Source organism: Neofelis nebulosa, chromosome 5 (genome assembly GCF_028018385.1).
Source record: "Neofelis nebulosa isolate mNeoNeb1 chromosome 5, mNeoNeb1.pri, whole genome shotgun sequence".
NCBI lineage: Eukaryota > Metazoa > Chordata > Mammalia > Carnivora > Felidae > Neofelis > Neofelis nebulosa.
Genome location: NC_080786.1, coordinates 153,141,443 through 153,163,404, shown reverse-complemented (window position 1 = coordinate 153,163,404; position 21,962 = coordinate 153,141,443). Strand labels below are relative to the sequence as shown.

General features: G+C 39.1%; 1 protein-coding gene across 1 annotated transcript in view; it reads left to right on the top strand.

Annotated features, from left to right (window-relative positions):
* BRWD1 (bromodomain and WD repeat domain containing 1) overlaps positions 1-21,962 on the top strand; it is a 127,657-nt gene that overhangs the window by 52,707 nt on the left and 52,988 nt on the right. Inside the window, exons 16-21 of the mRNA XM_058732021.1 lie at positions 2,357-2,485; positions 2,927-3,152; positions 9,011-9,196; positions 11,606-11,789; positions 15,739-15,832; positions 20,290-20,421. Coding sequence (XP_058588004.1) covers positions 2,357-2,485; positions 2,927-3,152; positions 9,011-9,196; positions 11,606-11,789; positions 15,739-15,832; positions 20,290-20,421 — 951 coding nt within the window. The remainder of the gene's footprint in view (positions 1-2,356; positions 2,486-2,926; positions 3,153-9,010; positions 9,197-11,605; positions 11,790-15,738; positions 15,833-20,289; positions 20,422-21,962) is intronic.

The following is a 21,962-nucleotide window of genomic DNA, read 5'->3' as shown; positions in this document are numbered from 1 at the left end:
GATTCTGTGTCTCCCTCTCTCTCTGTTCTTCCCCTGCTCACATGCTGTCTCTCTCTCAAAAATAAATAAAGATTAAAAAAAAAAAAACCCAAAAAACATTACTCCCTGCATTTAACTCATCAGAACAGAAAACTACATTAATTCAGGTTTTAAGCAGAATATAAGCTAAACAATTTGTGAGCCAAAGAAGTCTCAAGTGCGCAACAATGATCTTACTTTTGGTGAGACACCCAGACTTTGCTGTGTATACAGAGTTCTTCTTACCTTCACTGCTCAGCTGAGAGCTCCCAATTCTCTGTTAGATTACTTAGGATTGTAAATTACTGACATTACAAGATTTCATGAAATAGATAATAATCTTTAATGTGACATTGAATTGCTGTGCAATTGAATTGCATTGAATTGCAAAATGCAGGTTGCATTTTGTCAGGAATCACTGGAGGATTCTTCCAACTACGGGTAGAAACCCAAGTCTGGCTTACTCTGCTTAGATAGGTTGGCCTGCTCAGGAAAACTTCCTTTTCAGCAGGTACCTTAGCAAAACTTTTGGTGCACTTAGGTCTCCGTGTATGACAGGAGAGTAGCTGCCAACATCTTTGACCTATAAGCCAGGGGTCCCTACCTCTACTTAGACTTGGAGGTTCCAGGCCACGATGGGAAGTGGTGCCAGGGTGTGGGTTGGGCTGTAGAGGTGTCTCCTCGAAGGACTGTGTGGGTGAATCTCTGTTCCTGTGTTTTCACAAAAAATTAATAGAAAAGTATTTATATACCATTTGTTCCTTTTTATGTTATGAGACAACACAGATTTGTATATGTATTATGTGGATACATAACAGGGCAGTGCCCTAAATAGCCCAGGAACTTAATTTTTAAGTTTGTTAATCGGTGCCCATTTGTGCGTGGTATAGCAGTTGTAAAGTGCTTCTGATTTTCAAGCAGGTATTTGGGCATGGTGTAAGTTTGTTTTGGCAGTTAGTGGGTGGATGGTTCATCTTCCAACACTGATCAAACCTGGCATAAAGTTTACTTATTAGAAAGTTACAGGCTCAGACAACAACCATGCATGCAATAGCGATATGCTGTCAGTGAAACAACTCATCTAACTATAAATTGGTATTGCTAGCCTAATATAATTACAGTTGAAGAGCAAGAATAAAAATTTATTTTTATTTTTATTTTTTTAATTTTTTTTTTTTTTAACGTTTATTTATTTTTGAGACAGAGAGAGACAGAGCATGAACGGGGGAGGGTCACAGAGAGAGGGAGACACAGAATCTGAAACAGGCTCCAGGCTGTGAGCCCAAGCAAGAATAAAAATTTAAAAGCAGTCTAAGGCTGGGGCACCTGGGTGGCTCGGTCAGTTAAGCGTCCGACTTCGGCTCAGGTCACGATCTCACGGTCCGTGGGTTCGAGCCCCGCGTCGGGCTCTGTGCTGACGGCTCACAGCCTGGAGCCTGTTTCAGATTCTGTGTCTCCCTCTCTCTGTGACCCTCCCCCGTTCATGCTCTGTCTCTGTCTCAAAAATAAATAAACGTTTTAAAAAAAAAACAAACAGTCTAAGGCAACATTCATGATGTAATTGGAGCATCCTTCCTGAAATTTGTGGTAGTTTGAAATGAAATAGGTTTAGGCATTTATATGTGCACCTTTGTGACTTGGTAGGATTACACTTTTGCATACAGTGGTCAGACATCTTAGGGGAAAGTTTAAACTCCAGAGAAGTACTGATTTTAGTTCATGAATACCATACTTCATTGATCTTTAATCATTTATCTTGTGGGTTATTAGTAGCCTTTTGCTATGTATTGAAACAGAAGTTTATGAAATTGCTTGTCATTTTCACTTCTATTAAAGCCTTTACTTCGAATTGGCTTATGATCTTTCATTCTGTCATTTTGAGAACTCCTTGGAATACCTTTTGAGATATTTTTCTAGGCTAGTGGAATCAGAAGTGAATTTAAAAAAATTTTTTTTTTTTTTTAACGTTTATTTATTTTTGAGACAGAGAGAGACAGAGCATGAAGGGGGTAGGGTCAGAGAGAGAGGGAGACCCAGAATCGGAAGCAGGCTCCAGGCTCTGAGCTGTCAGCCCAGAGCCCGACGCGGGGCTCGAACTCACGGACCGCGAGATCGTGACCTGAGCCGAAGTCGGACGCTTAACCGACCAAGCCACCCAGGCGCCCCAATCAGAAGTGAATTTTATTTTCTGAAAATACATGTGCTTAATGCAAAATTTGTTTTTAAAGATTTTCTTTGAGAAGTGATGTGTTTTTAGCAGGAAATTGGCATGCAAACAGTTGATAAAGCAAAAGCGCTTGTACAGAATTGGTTATAACCTTTTCTCTCTGCTTCCTAGATTGAAGGACAAGGACACGGAGCTGTTTTTGACTGTAAATTTTCACAGGATGGACAGCATTTTGCCTGTACAGATTCTCACGGACACCTTCTGATATTTGGGTTTGGATGCAGCAAGCCATATGAAAAGGTCTTTTATTTTTTATTTTTTGGTAGCATTTTTAACCACTTAAAAAATGTTTTCATTGCAGTGTAGTTAACATACAGTGTCGGCTACATTAGCTTCAGGTACACAGAGTAGTGACTCAGCAGTTCTGTCTGTTCCGTACTCAAGAGAAGTGGACTCTTAATCCCATTCACTTACTTCCCTCATCCCCCACCCACCTCCCCTCTGGTAATTATCTATTTGTTCTCTATATCAAGAGTCCGTTTTTTGGTGTGTCTTGAAAAGGTCATTCTTAATACTTTCTTATAGTAGTAAAATAAGTAGTTATGATATTTTGAAAATGGGTTAGGTGTATTGATTTGGTTTCCAATTATAAATCGGTTTTTCAGATTATAAATGTTTAATATTTGTATTCTTTAACATATATAAACCCCAAAATGTCAATCTGTAAACTTCTTTTTTCAGATCCCTGATCAGATGTTCTTCCATACCGACTATCGACCACTGATTAGAGATTCTAATAATTATGTCTTAGATGAGCAAACTCAGCAGGCTCCTCACCTTATGCCTCCACCATTCTTGGTAGATGTCGATGGAAATCCTCATCCAACTAAGTATCAGAGATTAGTGCCAGGCCGAGAAAATTCCGCAGATGAACATTTGGTTCCACAGCTAGGCTATGTGGCAACAAGTAAGTGCAAAGTCTTTTTTTTTTTTTTTTTTTTAATGTAAAAAATAGTATACAGAACTCATGTACTTTCAGATTCACAAGTTACTATTTTGTAATATTTTATCATTCTATCTCTAGATACATATAATTGTTTTTAACCATTTGAGACTTAAGTTGTTGACTGCATGTTCATTTATCTCTAAATTGTCAATATGTGTTTTCTGAGAACACAGGTATTCTCGTATGTAACCATAGAGAGTTACCAAGAGCAGGATATTTAACACTGATACAGTATTAAATACATATACACAAATCTGTTGTCTGTAATCCAATTTTGTCTGCTATTCTAATATCTCTTAAAGCTTTTACTGTTCTCCCCTGATGTGGATTTCAGTATGGGACTGCGCATTAAATTTGTCATTGATAACGTTCAGGTTGTACAGTTTTTGGCAGAATACAGAATAGAATAATGATGTTGCAGCCTTCCTGGAGCATCGCGTCAGGATGCTTGCTTCTGATTGTGTTTTGTCCAAATGTTGGGGTAATGTTGTCTTTGAAAACTTGGTTAAGGTGGTGCCTGCCGAGTGCACTTTCTCCACTATAAAGAAGAAATGTGTGGGGAGATAGGAGACAAATAATCAGGTCTGTGCTAAACTTTACCCGTAAGTCTTAGGATCCACTGATGGTTTCTGCCTGAATCAGTTGTTATGAAGGTTGCAGGATGGTTGTTTCCTCACTCTGTCGTCATTGCATCTACATTTTATTAGCCTTCCTTTTATATGTTTACATAGTTCGTTAAGTTTTAATATGGACTTAGGGGTTGTTATATAGTGGGTTATAATCCATAACGGCTATTATTTTGTTGTTCATATTAATTTTAGATTTGAGTGTCAGAGTCTCAGGCTGAGTGTTGTTCCCTTTCTGAGTCCCTTGAACACTTCCTTACTTTCTGGCACAAGACGTTTGAGTCCCATCTTGTACTTTGCCTGTCCTCATCAAGGGCAGAGTTTTTATTTTGTTTTGGTTTTTTTTTTTTTTTTTTTTTTTTGTATCTGTTCCCAGCAGTGTCTCCATACAGGTGTTATTAAGCAAAGAAAAAAATGCTTGTGTTTTGTTTGGATGAGGATTGATTTACTAAAAGTTAATCACCAGTTATAGTTAAGGCTAAGACTTAATGTAGATCACTATATGTTTACTGTTTCAAATGTTTATTTTTTGTTAGTTTAATTGAAGTATAGTTTACATACAATAAAATTCACCAATTTCAAGTGTACAAGTCAAGTGAGTTTTGGCAGATGTTAAGCAGTCACGTAACCACCACTACAATCAGGGTCCCCAAAAGTTCTGTTGGGCTTATTTAGAGTCTTCTGGTCCTTTGTAATAACTGTTCTATTTTGTCACTTTAATTTTGTCTTTTTAAGGAATTTTATATAAATGGAACTGTGCGATATGAAATCTTTTGTATCTGGCTTCTTTAATTTAGCATGGTGCCTTTTTAAAAATTAAAAAAAAAAATTTTTTTTAATATTTATTTTGAGGGAGAGAGAGACAGAGCATGAGGGGGGAGGGGCAGAGAGAGAGGGAGACACAGAATCCGAAGCAGGCTCTAGGCTCTGAGCTGTCAGCCCAGAGCCCGATGCGGAGCTTGAACTCAGGAACTGTGAGATCATGACCTGAGCTGAAGTTGGACACTTGCCCGACTGAGCCACCCAGGCACCCCCACCCCGCCATTTGTTTTTTTAATGTTTATTTTTGAGAGAGAGAGAGAGAGCATGAGTGAGGTAGGGGCAGAGAGCGAGGCAGACACAGAATCCAAAGCAGGCTCCAGGCTCTAAGCTGTCAGCACAGAGTCCAGTGCAGAGCTCGAACTCATGAAATCATGACCTGAGCCGAAGTCGGACACGAAACCGACTGAGCCACCCAGGCACCCCAGCATGGTGCCTTTTTAAAAATTTTTAAAATTTGAGGCGCCTGGGTGCCTCGGTCTAGTGTCCGGCTCAGGTCACGATCTCATGGTTTGTGAGTTCAAGCCCCTCGTCAGGCTCTGTGCTGACAGCTCAGAGCCTGGCACCTGCTTTGGATTCTCTGTCTCTTTCTCTCTCTGCCCCTCTCCCACTTGTGCACGATCTCTCTCTCAAAAATAAACAAATGTAAAAAAAATTTTTAATTAAAAATTTTTATCTTTATTATTATTATTATCATTATTATTAATATTTTTGGGGTGGGGAGAGAGAATGTGTGCATGTGAGTGGGGAAGGGGCAGAGAGAGAGGGGGAAGAGAGTATCTTAAGCAGGCTCCAAGCTTAGCATGGAGCCTGACACAGGGCTCAATGTCACAACCCTGGTATCATGACCTGAGTGGAAATCAAGATTCTGATGCTCAACTGCTCAACCGACTGAGCCACCTAGGCGGCCCAGCATGGTGCTTTTGAGATTCATTTTTGTTGTTGCACATATCAGTTGTTTGTTCCTGTTTGTTGATAGTACACCACTGTATGCATATACCCTCACTTATCCCTTTACTAACATTTGACAGACGTGACTTTTTTCCATTCGGGGTTATTAATAAGGAGTGCTAAAATATCTATCGTGTGGGTTTGTCTTATTTCTCTGTTTGGTTCTATTTTATATATATTTTAACGTTCTTTTATTAGGTGCAGACACATTTCAGATTGTCCTCTTGGTGAATTAATTCCTTTATCATTATGAATTGTTCCTTTTTCCTTGGTAGTATTTCTTCTTTTGAAGACTATTTTTTTGTTTCTGGTTTTGTTTTGTTTTTAATGCTTATTTATTTATTTTGAGAGAGAGAGAGCCAGGGAGGGACAGAGAGAGAGGGAGAGAGAGAATCGCAAGCAGGATCCACACTGTCAGTACAGAGCCTGATAGGGGCTCAAACCCATGAACCATGGGATCATGACCTAAGTTGAAATCAAGAGTCAGATGCTCAACTGACTGAGCCACCCAGGCGCCCCTATTTCTTTGTTTTGTATCAATATACTAATCCAACCAATTTTGATTAGTATTGTCATGGTGTGTCTTTTCAGTTTTTATAGCCAGTTTGTTTCTTTATATTAAGACCGATTTCTTGTAGGCACCAATCCAATCTGACAACCTATCTGTTAATTGAGAAATGTAGACCATTTACGTTTAATATAACTATTAGCATGGTCAGGGTTAATTCTCTACCATTTTGCTGGTTTTTTCTCTTTATCCTTTCTGTTCTTTATGCCATTCTTCTTTTTTTCCTGCCTTGTTTGAAGTTGATTACTTTTTAGTATTTCATATTATCTTCACTAATTAATGGCTTACTGGCAATACTTGTTTGTTTTAGTTATTTTTAATGATTGCTGTAGGACAAGAATTGCCAGTGTGTGATTTGCAGACCTGTAGTTTTATCCATGACCTTTTTTGTGGGGTCTTCAAGTTCACAACTATTTTCATAATAATATGGAAATATCAGTTACCTTTTTTTATAGTGTTGACATTTGCACTGATGATACAGAGGCAATGGTGTGTAAAACTTCTGGCACCAAAGCACTAGCAGTCATTGTATTCTTCATTGTGTTGAACACACGTTTAAATATTCTGAGTTTTAAAATTGGAAGTATGCATTAAACAATTCTGTATATTCTGAAGTTTCTTTATTCAGGCTGTTGGGAACATGGACTGTTTCCAGCTCAGTGAGAGCTCTGGGAATTTTTTGGGATACTGCTTTTTCATGTTTTTTCCCCTAGTATGGTAGAGTTTTACCCAGTGTGTACACATACCATTATTTAGTCAAATAATCGATTGAACCTCACTGTACATCTCTGAGCTTTCTGTAGAATTCATTCTTCTCTGATGTTCAGCCCTGCGTATTGTTGTCTTTCCCTCTGCTCCCAAGCTCTGATCTCTGTCTCCTTCACTCAGTGAGACCTCTGGATGCTGTTTGGGTTTCCTCTTCTGGAAGCTGCTTCGAGGCTGTTCCCCGGAGTAATCAAAAGGCTAGACTCCATTGTTTATCTTCTCTTGGGGATTACAATCCTGTGTATCTGTTGTCCAGTTTCTGAAAGCCCTGGTTTTTCCAGGGTTGTTGTACTTTCCAGTGGGAGGGCAGTTCCTGTAGCACATAAGCCTTCATGTTAATATTTCAGTGTTTGAATAGCATTATGCCAGCTAGAAACAGTTATTCTGATGATATTTGCCAAGTTATATATAAATATTCTGTGCTGTGAAAGAAAAGTTATATAGACTATGGGATTTTGCAGGGAGGAGGAGAGGACTAGAAGTCTCCTTTTCTACTGTTTTCCCTTTGGTTCCGTGTTGTGGTCTTAGGAATCTTTGTTCCCAATTCAAATTAAAATCTTTTTATCTTTTTAGATTAGGACTCCTCTTTTTGCTTTCTAGCTCATGTTTTGAAACTATTAAAAAATGTTGGGCGCCTGGGTGGCGCAGTCGGTTAAGCGTCCGACTTCAGCCAGGTCACGATCTCGCGGTCCGTGAGTTCGAGCCCCGCGTCAGGCTCTGGGCTGACGGCTCGGAGCCTGGAGCCTGTTTCCGATTCTGTGTCTCCCTCTCTCTCTCTGCCCCTCCCCCGTTCATGCTGTGTCTCTCTCTGTCCAAAAATAAATTAAAAACGTTGAAAAAAAAAATTAAAAAAAAAAAAATGTTAGTGGTTTTAAGACAGTCTTAGTTATGATATTTAACTCTTGTAAGTTCTTTATTGATTGCCATGGTAAATGGAGATGTTATCCATGAGATATAAGGGAATCTAACTGAGGTAGTAGGATGCAAATAAATTGCCAGATCCCACAATCATCTGACACTTTTTATCCATTAATACTAACTGAACCTGTTAGGTGAAAATAAACAAGCAAAGGGGCGTCCGGGTGGCTTGTCAGTTGAGCCTCCAACTTCGGCTCAGGTCACGATCTCACGTTTCACGGGTTTGAGCCCCTCGTTGGGCTCTGTGCTGACAGCTCAGAGACTGGAGCCTGCTCCGGATTCTGTGTCTCCCTCTGTCTCTGCCCCTCGCCTGCTTGTGCTCTGTCTCTCTCTCAAAAATAAATAAAAACATAAAAAAAGAGAAAAAAATAGAGAAGCAAAGACACTGAAAAAAATCTGATTTTGTAGTTGAAGAATCACGTGTACTGGCTCTGCTAAAAGCATAAAAGAGCACCTAAAGGAGCACCTTCAGCTTAGTGGGAGAGGCAGGTGTAGTATAGCTGCAGTTTGTTGAATAGTATTACTCTTTTCGTTTTGTTAAAAAAAAATTTTTTTTAACCTTTATTGATTTTTGAGACAGAGAGAGACAGAGCATGAACGGGGGGAGGGTCAGAGAAAGAGGGAGACACAGAATCCTAAACAGGCTCCAGGCTCTGAGCTGTCAGCACAGAGCCTGACTTGGAGCTTGAACTCAAGGACCGCGAGATCATATCCTGAGCCGAAGTCGGCCGCTTAACCGACGGAGCCACCCAGGCGCCCCTCTTTTTGTTTTATTAAGAGAGTAGAGGAGAAATCACACATTGTTGCTCTGGTCTTGTCAGAGACCTTGCAAATGAGAGTTTAATGAAACCTATCTTCTATAAGGTGAGGGTAGGGTAGCTTTAGTGTGAAACAGCAAAATAAAGCTCCTACAGAAGCGTGTTTCTGTTTGCTCACTTCAGGGGTTTCAGAGGCTCTATGGAGGTTTTTGTGCTGTTGGGTATAAAGAAGGGTTTTGTTTGTTTTGAGTCTTTCGTCTGTCTCAATTAGTTATAAATATATAGGATATCTTTAACTGCTTATTTTTGAAAAGAAATCTGAGAATTGCTAATGATAACTTTAATTGCACTCTACTGAGTTTGTTTTCCTGTTCGTGTATATTATGATTTTGTATTCATTCATTGAATTTACAGGTGATGGAGAGGTGATTGAACAAATTATAAGCCTCCAAACCAATGATAATGGTGAACGCAGCCCCGAGTCCAGTGTTCTGGATGGGATGATAAGACAGTTACAGCAGCAGCAGGATCAGAGACTGGGAGCAGATCACGATACCGTTCCAAGTGGACTTCCCAGTGGGGAAGAAACACCCCGAAGAGGTAGGATAGATGAGAGCTGTTGCGTCTTAACATGACTGAAATCTAAGAGGAAATGAAGTCACTGTCCGGTACATGCAGTGAAAAATTTTCAGCAGTGTGCTTTTACAGCTTAGGTAGCAGTAGCCTGGAGGGAACTTCACTAGGCTTTTGTAAAGTTGATGTGCCAGCAAATGGACGTTGGATTTTCAAGTACTTCGAAGTTTATTGAAACTTTTTTTTTTGCTCCTAAATAAGAGTATTTACAAAATTATATTAAATGAGTAAGGAACAAAGTATTTTTTTTTTTTAAAGGGAAAATTACAGTTGTAGGTTTCCCTTTAAATACTTTTAATTAACGGGGTGCCTGGGTGGCTCAGTCGGTGAAGCGTCCAACTTCGACCCAGGTCATGATCCTACGCTTCGTGGGTTGGAGCCCCACATCAGGCTCTGTGCTGACAGCTCGGAGCCCGGAGCCTGCTTTGGATTCTGGGTCTCCCCTCTCTCTGCCCCTCCCCTGCTTACACTCTGTCTCTCTGTCTCCCAAAAATAAATATTCAGAAAATAAATAATACTTTTTTTTTTTTTTTTTTTTTTTTTTCAACATTTTTTATTTATTTTTGGGACAGAGAGAGACAGAGCATGAACGGGGGAGGGCCAGAGAGAGAGGGAGACACAGAATCAGAAACAGGCTCCAGGCTCCGAGCCATCAGCCCAGAGCCTGACGCGGGGCTCGAACTCACGGACCGCGAGATCGTGACCTGGCTAAAGTCGGACGCTTAACCGACTGCGCCACCCAGGCGCCCCGAAATAATACTTTTAATTAAAAAAAAATTAGTTGGGTAGAGCACTAAATGTTTCTTCTGGAATCGGAAGGCTTGAAATGAATTTGTAGGGCACAGTTCTGGAGACTGGCATATAGTAGTAATATAGTTCCTCAGTGGGGGAACTCCTGTCGAGGAGCAGGCAGTTGTTCAGCAAATGGAAACTCCTTCTGGGGAAGATAAATGCCTGTGGAACGTTAGAGAAGCCTTGAGTACCACAAAAATCATCCCTGCTGTGTCACACCTGCATGGGTTACTTGGCCACAAATTTCAGTATCATTTTTGCCAAATGTTTCTTCCTGTCTACGTAGAAGAAAAATTCTCCAACAGGCAGGTTAAATATTTTAGGCAGGAATACCGCGCAGTTGATGCACATGCATTCTTCTCAGCTTTGCTTTTTCTCCTCGATGATATATTCTAGAAATCACTCCACATCCACTCATAGCGCTTCCTCATCCATTTTCGTAGCGTCATGGTACTCCACGGTGCGGAATAACAGTCTTTGTAATGAATCTGTTTATGACCACTTGAGTTAGTTCTCATGTGATAATAGGAGACCCTGTGCATATGTTTTCTTCACAGTGTTGGAGAATAATAGTATTACTCGAGCATTCAGATTTAGGATTTATTGTTGGTTCTGAATTCAAAACATGTTTCTTAAATGGCAGTTTGTTTTAATGTAAATGTTTGAATTTACACTATCACTTTGCCTTTTAGGCAGAGTATGGTGTGTCGTGCAATGCAAATTGGTTCACATTTGATTGGTAAACAGAATGTTGTAGCTAGAAGAAGGCAGGGGTGTGTTTAGCCACGTGGATTTTGCCCTGGGCAAGGAGAGCTGGCAGAGGTGAAGAAGAATGTTATAGCCTCCTGCAGGCAAGGATACAGCCCCCAGTTTCTCTGTTGCATTAATAGCAGAAGTCCCTTCCTCCAGTGTTTTAAGAAAACAAGCACTTTCCGTCCTCCATCCAGCTGACTTCCAGCTTGTGAGAGGTTGCCCTGTCTCCTGTGGCCCACCTAATCAGCTCTGCACAGGTTTAGGGCTCACTAAGCCTTGTTGTCTGTGTTGCCTTGTCATCCACTCTCTTAGCTCTAATTCAGGTGCGGCCAGCATTGCCCTGCTCTGCATTTTGTTGAAGTTTTGATATCCACTCTGGCAGCTAGCCTGCCTGAGTGGCTCAGATTATCTCTTAAAGTCACAGGTAATGTTGTTCGAGCTCTTGTTATAGAGCCACCACAGTTTGAGGAGGCTCTCTGCAATGCTAATTTTTCCAAAAAGATGTGTTTTTAGTGTATGGTTCTGAAAAAGGCAAAGAAGGGTTTTACGAATGCACATGTAGCATTATAATAGAAAATATCTATGCATTAAAAAATTCCAGAAAGTCTAGTAATGGAAATTGAAGTGAATAGATGTTTGTTCTGTGTTCTGTATATTGATCTTGTCTCATTAGGATACTTTCTGACAAAGTGTTTTGGATTTGTAGTTTTGGTTTGTATCTTTATTTCTGGTTTGTGTCTTACTGGGTGGAGTGTATATGCTTATTATGTGTTAAATGCATATTAGATTGAAATTTCTCTTGGAATCAGTTTTGGCGTTTCTTTTTTGTAGGTTTTAGAAGACTGAGCTTAGACATCCAGTCCCCTCCAAATATTGGTCTGCGTCGTAGTGGACAAGTGGAAGGTGTTCGTCAGATGCATCAGAATGCTCCACGCAGTCAGATTGCTACTGAGCGTGACCTGCAGGCTTGGAAACGAAGAGTGGTTGTACCAGAGGTACCACTAGGCATATTTAGGTTTGTTTTAGGATATCTCTTAATATTGTTTCTTTTTACAAAAATATATCTATGTGGTTATTTACACTGTTTTTTTTTTTTAACCCCATTAGTGGTGTAAATAATCACATAAGTATATTTTAGTAATGGGTTGGAATCTGTTTACTTGTGGTAGGAAAATGTTGAAATTGTTCTTGAAGTTTTTACTGTGGTTACTTTTTTGTAAATTGTTTTTCGTATTCCTGTTCCATCTTTACAAATACCTGCTTTTGTCCCTTTAGTGTTATTTTGAAATAAATCCCAGGTATATAATTTTGTTTAAAAATATGCCTAAAAGGTGTGTGTGTGTGTGTGTGTGTGTGTGTGTATATATATAATATAAAAGATCAGGGATTGTTTTCAGTTATTACCACAGTGCTATTGTCATACCTTAGAAAAATAATTCCTCAGTAGAACCAAATGTCCAGTGTTTAAATTTCCAATTGTCTCATGTCATAAATGTTTTTAGTTTTTTGCAAGACTATTTCTTAAAGTGGCATAATTTTGTCAAAAGGCACATAATAAGTATTCTCTTTTTGTGACACTGGCAGGCATGGGAACTCACTGGTTAGGTTCATTAATTCATTAGGGGTCATAAAACTGATCACTCAACTCTTTGAAGTCTTCATTTGTTACAGTGGGTACTTCTAAAAGAGAAATTTACCCGCATGTGCTGTTTGATTATCTAATAGTAAAGTTCATATAGAAAAGACAAGATAGATGTTTATTTTGCTTTATTTACCTTCAAGACGAAGATTTACTCCCTTTCATCCTCCAGCGTTGACCAATTTGTCTTTGGGGTTTTCGCTGTATAAATCACACTGCTGCGATTTAGTTTATTTCTAATATCTTTATTGATTTTTAAGTTTTTCCACCTCTAGCCAGGAGGAGCCTCTTCAAGTTGGCTCTTTAGTCCTTTTGAAATGACTGTAGTATCTTTCTGTACCATCCCTGCTATCAGACGTGGCGAGGTGTTGGAGTTCATCTTGTGAATTTCTCGTCTTGGTTGTAGAGTCATTCTTTTCTCTTAAGTAGCCTTGTTTTCTTTTAGTGGGAAGTATTTCATAATTATAATCTGGGCAGTAGGGTCTTCCTTGCTACTGAGTATAACCTACTGATTTTTGAGTTAATGCAATGGACATAGCAAATACTGCTTTTCAGTGATAACTGAAATGTTCAGTATTCCGTTATCTTATATCTCCTAGTAACTAATGCCTTGAAGATGGTTTTGTAAAAGTGCGTCCTTCATGTGTTTAGGCCAAAGAGTTTCGGTGATTGGTGGAGGAATGTAGTACTTACATACTGTATGGTGAATTTAAGAATGTTTATAAATACACCATAAAATAATGGAAAGCAAAATCTGGTATTGGGATGAGAAATACAGAAAATCACCATCACGTATGTACTATGCTATCATTAATCCTTAAAATTGTGTCTGAGTTGCATGGTCATCAGAACCAAAAGTGTCACTTTGGGATACTTTTTGTTGTCAGAACCAAGGGAAGCAAACCAGTATCAAGAGTGAAAGACCTGAAGAATAGTTCTTTCTCCTTTTTTTTTTTTTTTTTTTTTAGTATTTATTTGTTTTGAGAGAGTGAGAAAGAGAGAAGCAGAGAGAGTGGGAGACCGAGAATCCCAAGCAGATTCTGTGCTGTCAGCACAGTTCCTGGTGTGGGACTTGAACTCACGAACTGTGAGATCATGACCTGAGCCGAAACCAGGAGTCAGATGCTTAACTGAACCACCCAGGCGCCCCGAAAATAATTGCTCTATTCTTATTTATTCTCTTTAGATGAAACACTGGAAACAGTTATGTCCAAGATAGCTGGTCTTTATTACGGTAGCCATCATGTCTGCCTTTGTGGTGGAGAGCGAGGTTTAGGTCAGAAGAAGGGGGAGACTGAGGCAAAAAGGACATTTGTTGAGGAAACTTGATTTAAGCAGCTATCATGGTTGCACATGAGATCTGCTCATAATTCATTGACCAGAATGTTGTCGTCGTATGGCTGTACTTAGCTACAGAGGAGGCTAGGTGATGGTTTCTATTTAGGGCAGCAAAGAGCCTAGATAAAAACAGATCTGTTTCAAAGGAAGAAAAGGAGAATGCAGTTTTTGCACCAACTAGCTGTCTGCTATAATAAAAATTTCCCGAAGAAGAGCGTAGCTCCTCATAGTGCTGTATTCTAAAATACACGTGAGATTTTACAATGGGGCGCCAAGCGATCTAGCAACGGTCGGTGCTCTTGATGACAGTCCTTACAAGTGGAAGCAATGGGAATTTTACGTAACTTGTAATTAATTAATTAGAGTGGCACTTGATGAAGATCGAGAAAATTAAAATTTTGTTTCCCAGCTATAAAAGTAGTTCTGTGTCCCTTGTGAAAAATTTAGGTGATAGATGAAAGTGTGAGAAAATCAGTGATCCTCCCATGCAGAACCATGAGCACACAGTCCTGCTTCCTAGTAGACGCAGTTCCGGTTGGGGCTAGATCTCAGACATGTAGTTTGTCTTAATTCAGGAATAGTGGAGACTCTGTCCGTTGTATTCATTGTAATTCTGCTCATCCTATGATCTTTCTAATACCGCTTTTCTTAACTGACGTCTCATTTAGGTGTGGGATTGCAGTTGCACACCGTTGAAGATGATACTGTACTCACGAAGGCCTAGCATGTTCCTAGCATGTTCTCAGCCATGTTAGTGATTGAGAATGAAGTGTATGTGGTGGTTCGTTTTCAAAGCAAAGGGAAGCGTACAGCTATGGGGTAGGAATTCCATAGTTCCTTAAATATATGTACAGTTGGTGAAACTGAGAACGTGTGAAGGGCTGAGTCTGATTTAGAGCTGCCCTGTGGATGCAGCATTGTTCTGTTGGCATCTGAGTGTGAGCCAGAGGTGGATCCTGAGAAAAAAGCAATTTCTGTAGAATCAAGTTCTTACTTACCGGCATTTGCGTGCAGACTCATTTGAGCGTCTTGTTGTGTCTCGGGCCGTGGCCCATATGTCTGTTTTGAAACTGGCCCAAGAGGGGTTTTAAAGTGAACATAAAACACAAAGCCATATGTTTTCAGCAGCATTCAAGTTAGAGAAAAGGGACATTCAGTCACCTGGATTCTCTCACCACGGAGGAGGAAACTGAACTTCGTTCAGTACATTCCTCATGGTGGAAGGTCCCCTGCTTTGAGATCGGTCGCAGGAACATAATCTTTGTTTTGTATCATGTGAGAGAAATATAGGTGATTAGAAGAAGTAGTAACACGGCCATTCTGGTTTTCTACCAATTACAAAACATGCAGTTTGAATAAGTTGGGAGGAGGATTCTGTTTTTATTGTTTCTTTAGAGAAAAGGATTGTAGTCTTGCCCAATTTACAGGAAGATTGAGTAGCTAATGTGAAAGATTCTATTTGAGTTGGTTGTATTGGGGTCTGTGAAAATACAAACATCTCTGTATTAAGTGCGAAAAATAAGACCTCCTAACTGCCTCTGAGATTGTTTCTTTTTTTTTTTAATTTAAAAAAAATTTTTAATTAAAAAAAAATAAGACCTCCTAACTGCCTCTCTCTTTTTGAGAGAGAGAGAGAGACAGAGCATGAGCAGGAGAGAAGCAGAGAGAGGGAGACACAGAATCCAAAACAGGCTCCAAGCTGTCAGCACAGAGCCCGATACGGGGCTCGAACCCACAAACTGTGAGATCATGACCTGAGCTCAAGTCGGATGCCCAACTGACTGAGCCACCCAGGCGCCCCATATTACGTTTCTAACATAAAATATAGCTTGACTTGTTTTATTAGAACTTTAGGGATTTTTTGTATTAGTTTAAAAAGCATATAAGCTTATGGTGCCCCAAATCGTAATGATTAGTTTTTCCTCTTTATACCCTTTACTTATCCATCAGTTCATTAACCAGTATAACTGGATACTTATATTTGTAGGAAATTGGAAGACTTCAGAATAGAGAAGGGTGAAGAGGAAAGAAATCTTTATATAATAGGAAGAAAAAGGAAGACTCTCCAGCTCACACAGAAGGTAACCGAAATTCTGTTTTCTGAGGAATAAGCAAATTGGAAATTAAACTGAATTTGTACTTTTATTTTTTTGATCCTTGAGAATATTAGTACCTTTTGCCTGAAGTAGAATATTTCTTGCTCAAGGTCTTCTGTTTGGGATTTAAAATAAGGGGCATAAACTTGTACAGCTGTTGGGAAAGAGTAGTCTGAAACTTGAGAGGAGTAAGTAGCCCAATGGCTGGCTACCAGTGGTAAAGGATTCCAGAAAGTTCCTGTGTGGTGACCACTCAGGTCAAGAATTGGAATGTTCTGGGCTTATCTCAAGCATGGCAGGTCCGTCCCTACTCACTGCATCCACAGCTAGCCTGTCGTTTGACTTCTAAAACTGCTGGTTAGCTTTGTCTGTTTCTGCAGTTTATCCTGATGATGCAGTTCCAAAAAATCTGTAAAAAAAATTTAGACCCTCCAAAACTTCATCCTGCTGAAGAAAATCTTTGTCCATAATATTTAGTTTCTCTATTTGGATTTTCACGCACATCACATGAGCAGTGTTAACACTGATGCATGGAAGGTGCACAAAATGTATGCAAGATCAGCGCTGCAAAACTTTGTGGACTTGCTCGCAGTTGACCGTTCAACGTCGCGACCGATGGCCTGTGCACACACTCATGGCTGCCATTATGTGCCTTGTCATTGAAGCTTGATTCTAATTAATTTTTAGAAAGTTTACTTATTTTGAGAGAGAGAGAGAGAGAATTAGTAGTTGTGGAGGGGCAGAGAGAGAGGATCCCAAGCAGGCTCCGCGCTATCAGCACAGAGCCCGATGCAAGGTTCAAACTCACTGAGATCATGACCTGAGCTGAAACCAAGAGTTGGATATTTAAGCGACTGAGCCACCCAGGTGCCTGTTACCTTTTTATTTAATTTAAAAGTGATTCAACTCATCATGTCAGGTACTGAAAAGAAAAAAATGTTGACTATCTAAATGAATATCTTTGGCCTGAGTTAGGATGTTTGCTCATGAAAAATTTTGAAAGTTAAATTTACTAAAATAAGTTATAAGTAACTGATAAATTCTTTGATTGCTTTATTTTTGCTAGAAAAAGTAAGTATTGAAAGATTTTAAAAACTGATTACATTGCTGTTCCTTATGTAGTCACGGTTTTCTAATTTGGATATGTTACTTGATATATTACAATCTATGTAATTAAGTTATATTAAAATTACTCAAGAAATAGTTTTGCAGTTAAATGTATGAAGTTCTTTAAAATTTTCAATTTTACCTTTAAGTCAAAAATTATGATTATTCTTAATCCTGTATTGAGTAAAAAGGCTAAACTTTATACTTAGTCTTCTTATGTACAAAGCTTGGATATATACACTATGTAAACACTGATGACATATATATCTGCAGCATTACATCTTGTGGGGGAGCAAATTAGGAAACTGTTCCAAGTTTCCTGTACGGTAATGATAATGCAAAAACATCGAGAAACACTGATCTAAGTGGAATCCTACATTCTGCATTCTGTTGTATCTGGCTTAATCATTTGACCTTGTGAGATTTATCCGTGTTGTTGTGAGTAGTTGAAGTTCATTTATTTTCATTGTTTGTTGTATAGTATTCCCTTGATGAACATACTGCCATTTATTCAGTCTGTTCTTGAAAGACATTTGGATTGTTTTCATATTTTGACTATTAGTAATAATTCTGCTGTCAGCATTTTGTACGTATCTCTTGGTATCTCTTTGTATATATTTTTTTTTCAACGTTTTTTTTTTTTTTTTTTTTTGGGACAGAGAGAGACGTAGCATGAACGGGGGAGGGGCAGAGAGAGAGGGAGACACAGAATCGGAAACAGGCTCCAGGCTCCGAGCCGTCCATCAGCCCAGAGCCTGATGCGGGGCTCAAACTCACGGACCGTGAGATCGTGACCTGGCTGAAGTCGGATGCTTAACCGACTGCGCCACCCAGGCGCCCCTCTCTTTGTATATTTTAATCTATGCCTTGGAGTGAAATTTTTAGATCATGGAGTATGTGTATATTCCACTTAGTTAATGCCACATGCCATTTCAAACTGATTGCACTCCCTACCTGTAGTGAGATATGTTAAAATCTCATTATCTTTACAAATTTCTGTTTTGATTTGTTTTTCTTAATATGGTTTGCAGCTATATTGTTTGGTATGTGCACATGTAGAATTTCCTTTTTCCCTGTTGAATTGAACATTTTCTCAGTATGAATCTTCACCCCTTATTTCTTGTAATGTTTTACTCTCCAAACTCTTTTTTAATGTTTATTTATTTTGAGAGAGAGAGAGAGTGAGAGAGTGCAAGCATCACTCGCACAAGCAGAGGAGGGGCAGAGAGAGAGGATCCCAAACAGGCTCCACACTGTCAGTGCAGAGCCCGATGCATGGCTTGATCCCATGAACCATGAGATCATGCCCTGAGTCAAAGTCAAGAGTTGTATGCTTAACAGCCTGAGCTGCCCAGGTGCCCCTTCTCCAAATTCTTTATACAGCTATGCTAGCTTTCCTTTGGCTAGTGTTTGCATGGAATGTGTTTCCTTCTTCTTCCTGATACTGCAGTTACATGTATGTTAGACTTTTGCTATTGATTTCTTTTTGTTAGGTTGTTAGCTGTTATTCTGATTTTTTTTTTCTCCTGACCTATATTGCAGTTCATTAGTTCTTTTAGCCGTGTGTAATCTGCTGTTAAACCTAGTTTTGTTACTGTATTTTTCAGTTCATAATTTTTACTTCGTCCCTTTTTTGGGGCTTTCAGTTTTCTGGTGAAGTTCTCATTATTTTAACTTCTTGAAAATCAGCCATGGTTATTTTTAAAAATCCATGTCTGCTGATTTCATTATTTCAGTATCTTGTTCCCCTGTTTCCATTGCTTGTTGATTTTTTTTCTCATTTTTTTTGTTTATATTCTTTGTTATCTATGGTTTTGATTGAATGTTAAAGCTAGAGATAATTTGAAGCCTGGGATGATACTTCTTCCCCCAGAGAGGATTTACATCTGCTTATGGTGAGCTGCTAAGGCCACTGTCAAGCCTGTATTGCCTTAATCGCAACAAGGATGGGGCTATAATTATTTTGGATTACTGTTTATCTGCAGTTTACCGATCAGTCTAGGCAGTACCCTTTGATCTAAGAGCCAAAGCCTGCAGTGTTCTACACATAGAAGGCTCTAAATTGCAATTTTTTGTTAGCCTAACTCATGAGTTTAGTCTCTTGGTTTTTTGCTTACCTGCTGAACCCTTCAGCTCCCTCTTCTGGAGTGAAATTGTAGGGTTATCTTTTACTGTTTACACTCTTTTTCTATCTTGGTCCTATAATTCTTTATAGGCTCGTTTGAGTATATAATGCCCTCAAACTTATTTTTAAAAATGGATATTTTGCAAGAGTTTCTTAATGGTAGGTTTGGCCCACCTATGTTTAAAAATTTCCGTCGTGAAACTCACTAATAGGTGTTTTTTTCTTTAACAAAAATCAATACGGACAAATTAAGGAAAGCACAGTTCATTTGAAAATCGGCCAGAGGCATAATGAAATGATAAAACACACCACTGATTATCTAACCGAAGGTACTAATGTGAAAATTAACTTGTGTATCAGTTCAAGGAATATATGCTTTCACACACGACTGAGTCTGAGCAATAGCATGCTCCCTCTGCCCTTTAGAAGAAGTGTCGTCTGTTTTATTTGGATGATTTTTAAGGATTATTTAAATATGTATTTTGTTTTGATAAAATATGGTATTTTAAAAATTCACACAGAGCTGAAAAGTACTGACAACAACAAATCCTCCAAAAATTAAAATCTGGAAATAAGTTGGGTTAATATTTGAGGATTATTTCAGATCTTTCTCTCTGTGTATACAACAGGGATATGTTCATTAGTGTTGGTGACAGCATCATGATACATGAATATATACTTTTCACTTCGAAGATACATATTTTATTTCTGTTAAAGTTTGTTTTGAGAGAGAGAGAGAGGGAGAAATAGCACGAGTGGGGGAGAAGCAGAGAGAGGGAGACAGAGAATCCCAAGTGGCCTCCATGCTGTCAGTGCGGAGCCCGATGTGGGGCATGAGCCCACGAAACGGAGATCATGACCTGAGCCAAAACCAAGAGTTGGACGCTTAACCGACTGAGCCACGCAGGGCCCCTAAATTAGATATTTTAAAGTGGTATCTTGGGTTATTGTTGTTATGATCTTATTAATGGCAAAATAGTTAACTTATAATTTAGTTTGGAAAATGCCGATCTAACGTGCTCATTTAGCCACGTCTTCTAAGTACCTTAAAAGTAAAACCACCAAGTTTAACTACACGCATATTTGTATATTTTTGAACTATCATTATTCGTTATTTTTGCCTTAAATCCTTTTCGGAATGTGAAAGAACATGTGTCTTGCGGGCGATGGCACTTATTGGATGCTGGTTCCACGTCCGCGTTTGTTTCAGTGTGAGTCGCTGGCGCTGCTGTCCCAGTCCCGGCAGAGGACGTGCAGGCGCAGGCGCCTGAATTACAGTCGAAGAAATCTTGGGCGGCTTGAGCTGTCTTCTGGAAATGAATCTTCGAGCTCTGGAAGACACGTGAGTTTTCTAACTTTAAAATGTATAAAATGATGGTAAATAATTTGTCTTCAGTCTCTTCCTTTGGATCTACCAAGGGACTAGGATGAATCGGGAACGGCTCTGTTGAGATACTTGAACCGTACAAGCGTGTGACCCAGCAGTTCTAATATGTTAACGGGATTGTCCCGTCATCACCACTTTTTAATTTCAAAATCCTCATGGACTCTCAAACGAAATCCTATACTCATTTGCAGTTACTCCCCAGCCCACCTCTCAGCTCCTGACAATCACTAATCTTTCTGTCTCTGTGGAATGATTGACCTGTTCTGTGCGTTGTATAATGGAACCCTACAGTATGATGGTGGGAGGACGGGCTTTTTGCAGTTGGCATAATGTTTCCAAGGCTGGTCCACGTGTAGCATGTATCCATACTTCGTTTTGGCTATTACGAATAATGCACCTTACTAACATACAGGTTTTTGTTTGAACACAAGCTTTTGTTTCATTTGGATGTATATCTACAAGTCAGTTTGCTGGGTCATGTGGTGACTCTGTGTTTAACCTTTTGAGGAATTGCTGGAGTGTTTTCCAAAGCAACTGCATTGTTTTATATTCCCATCGGTAATGGAGGAGGATTCCAGTTTCACCACATCCTTGGTAGCACTTGGCATTGTCTACATGTACTTTTGATTTTAGCTGTCCTGGTGGGTGTGAAGGGGTAGCTCATTGCTTTTGATACATTTCCCTAATGATTCATGATAATGGAACATGTTTTCATGTGCTTATTTCCTGTCTATCTTTGGAGAAATGTCTGTGCCAATCTGTTGTCCATTTATCACTTTTGTTGTCTTTTTTTATTGCTGTGAAAGTTCTTTTTTCTGGATGTGAGTCTGTTGTCGGCCGTAGGACTTGCATTTATTTTCTCTCATTTGAGGGACTGACTTTTCACTTCTTCAATGGTTTCCTTTGAAGGAAAGTTCTACATTTTGATGAAGTCCAGTTGATTTGTTTTTACTTTGTTGCTTGTGCTGCTGTCCAATCTAAGCCTCTCTCTAACCCCTTCTCGATTATCACATGGAATTACTGGTCTTCCTTTGATTTGCTTTTTTTAAGAAGCCAATGTTTTTGTAAGGAGTGTTGAAAATTTAATACTAGAATGTTAACATTTTTTAATCACTATTGTTTGAAGGTTTGAAATGTTCTTTATTGATGAACAATTGATTTAATTCTTCTGTAAAGCACTGAGGTAATAGTTGAGCAGAGGGTTTGAGGTTAAATCTAAATTCTTCCACTTGGACAAGTTGTTTAACCTTTCTGGGTCTCTGGCCAGATCTGTAAAAGCAGTCAGTGGTAGCGTGTATTCCTCAGAGATGTAAGAACTCGATTGATTGTAAAGTGTTTAAGATAGTGTCTAATATCCAATAATGCTAGCTGCTGTTATCATCAGCCTGTTAAGTAACTAATTGTGTTTTATGTAAGGAGACTTTTTTACATTATTTTCTTCTTTTTACAGTGAATTGAACATTTTAACCCTTTCTTAATAGTTTTGGATAATTATG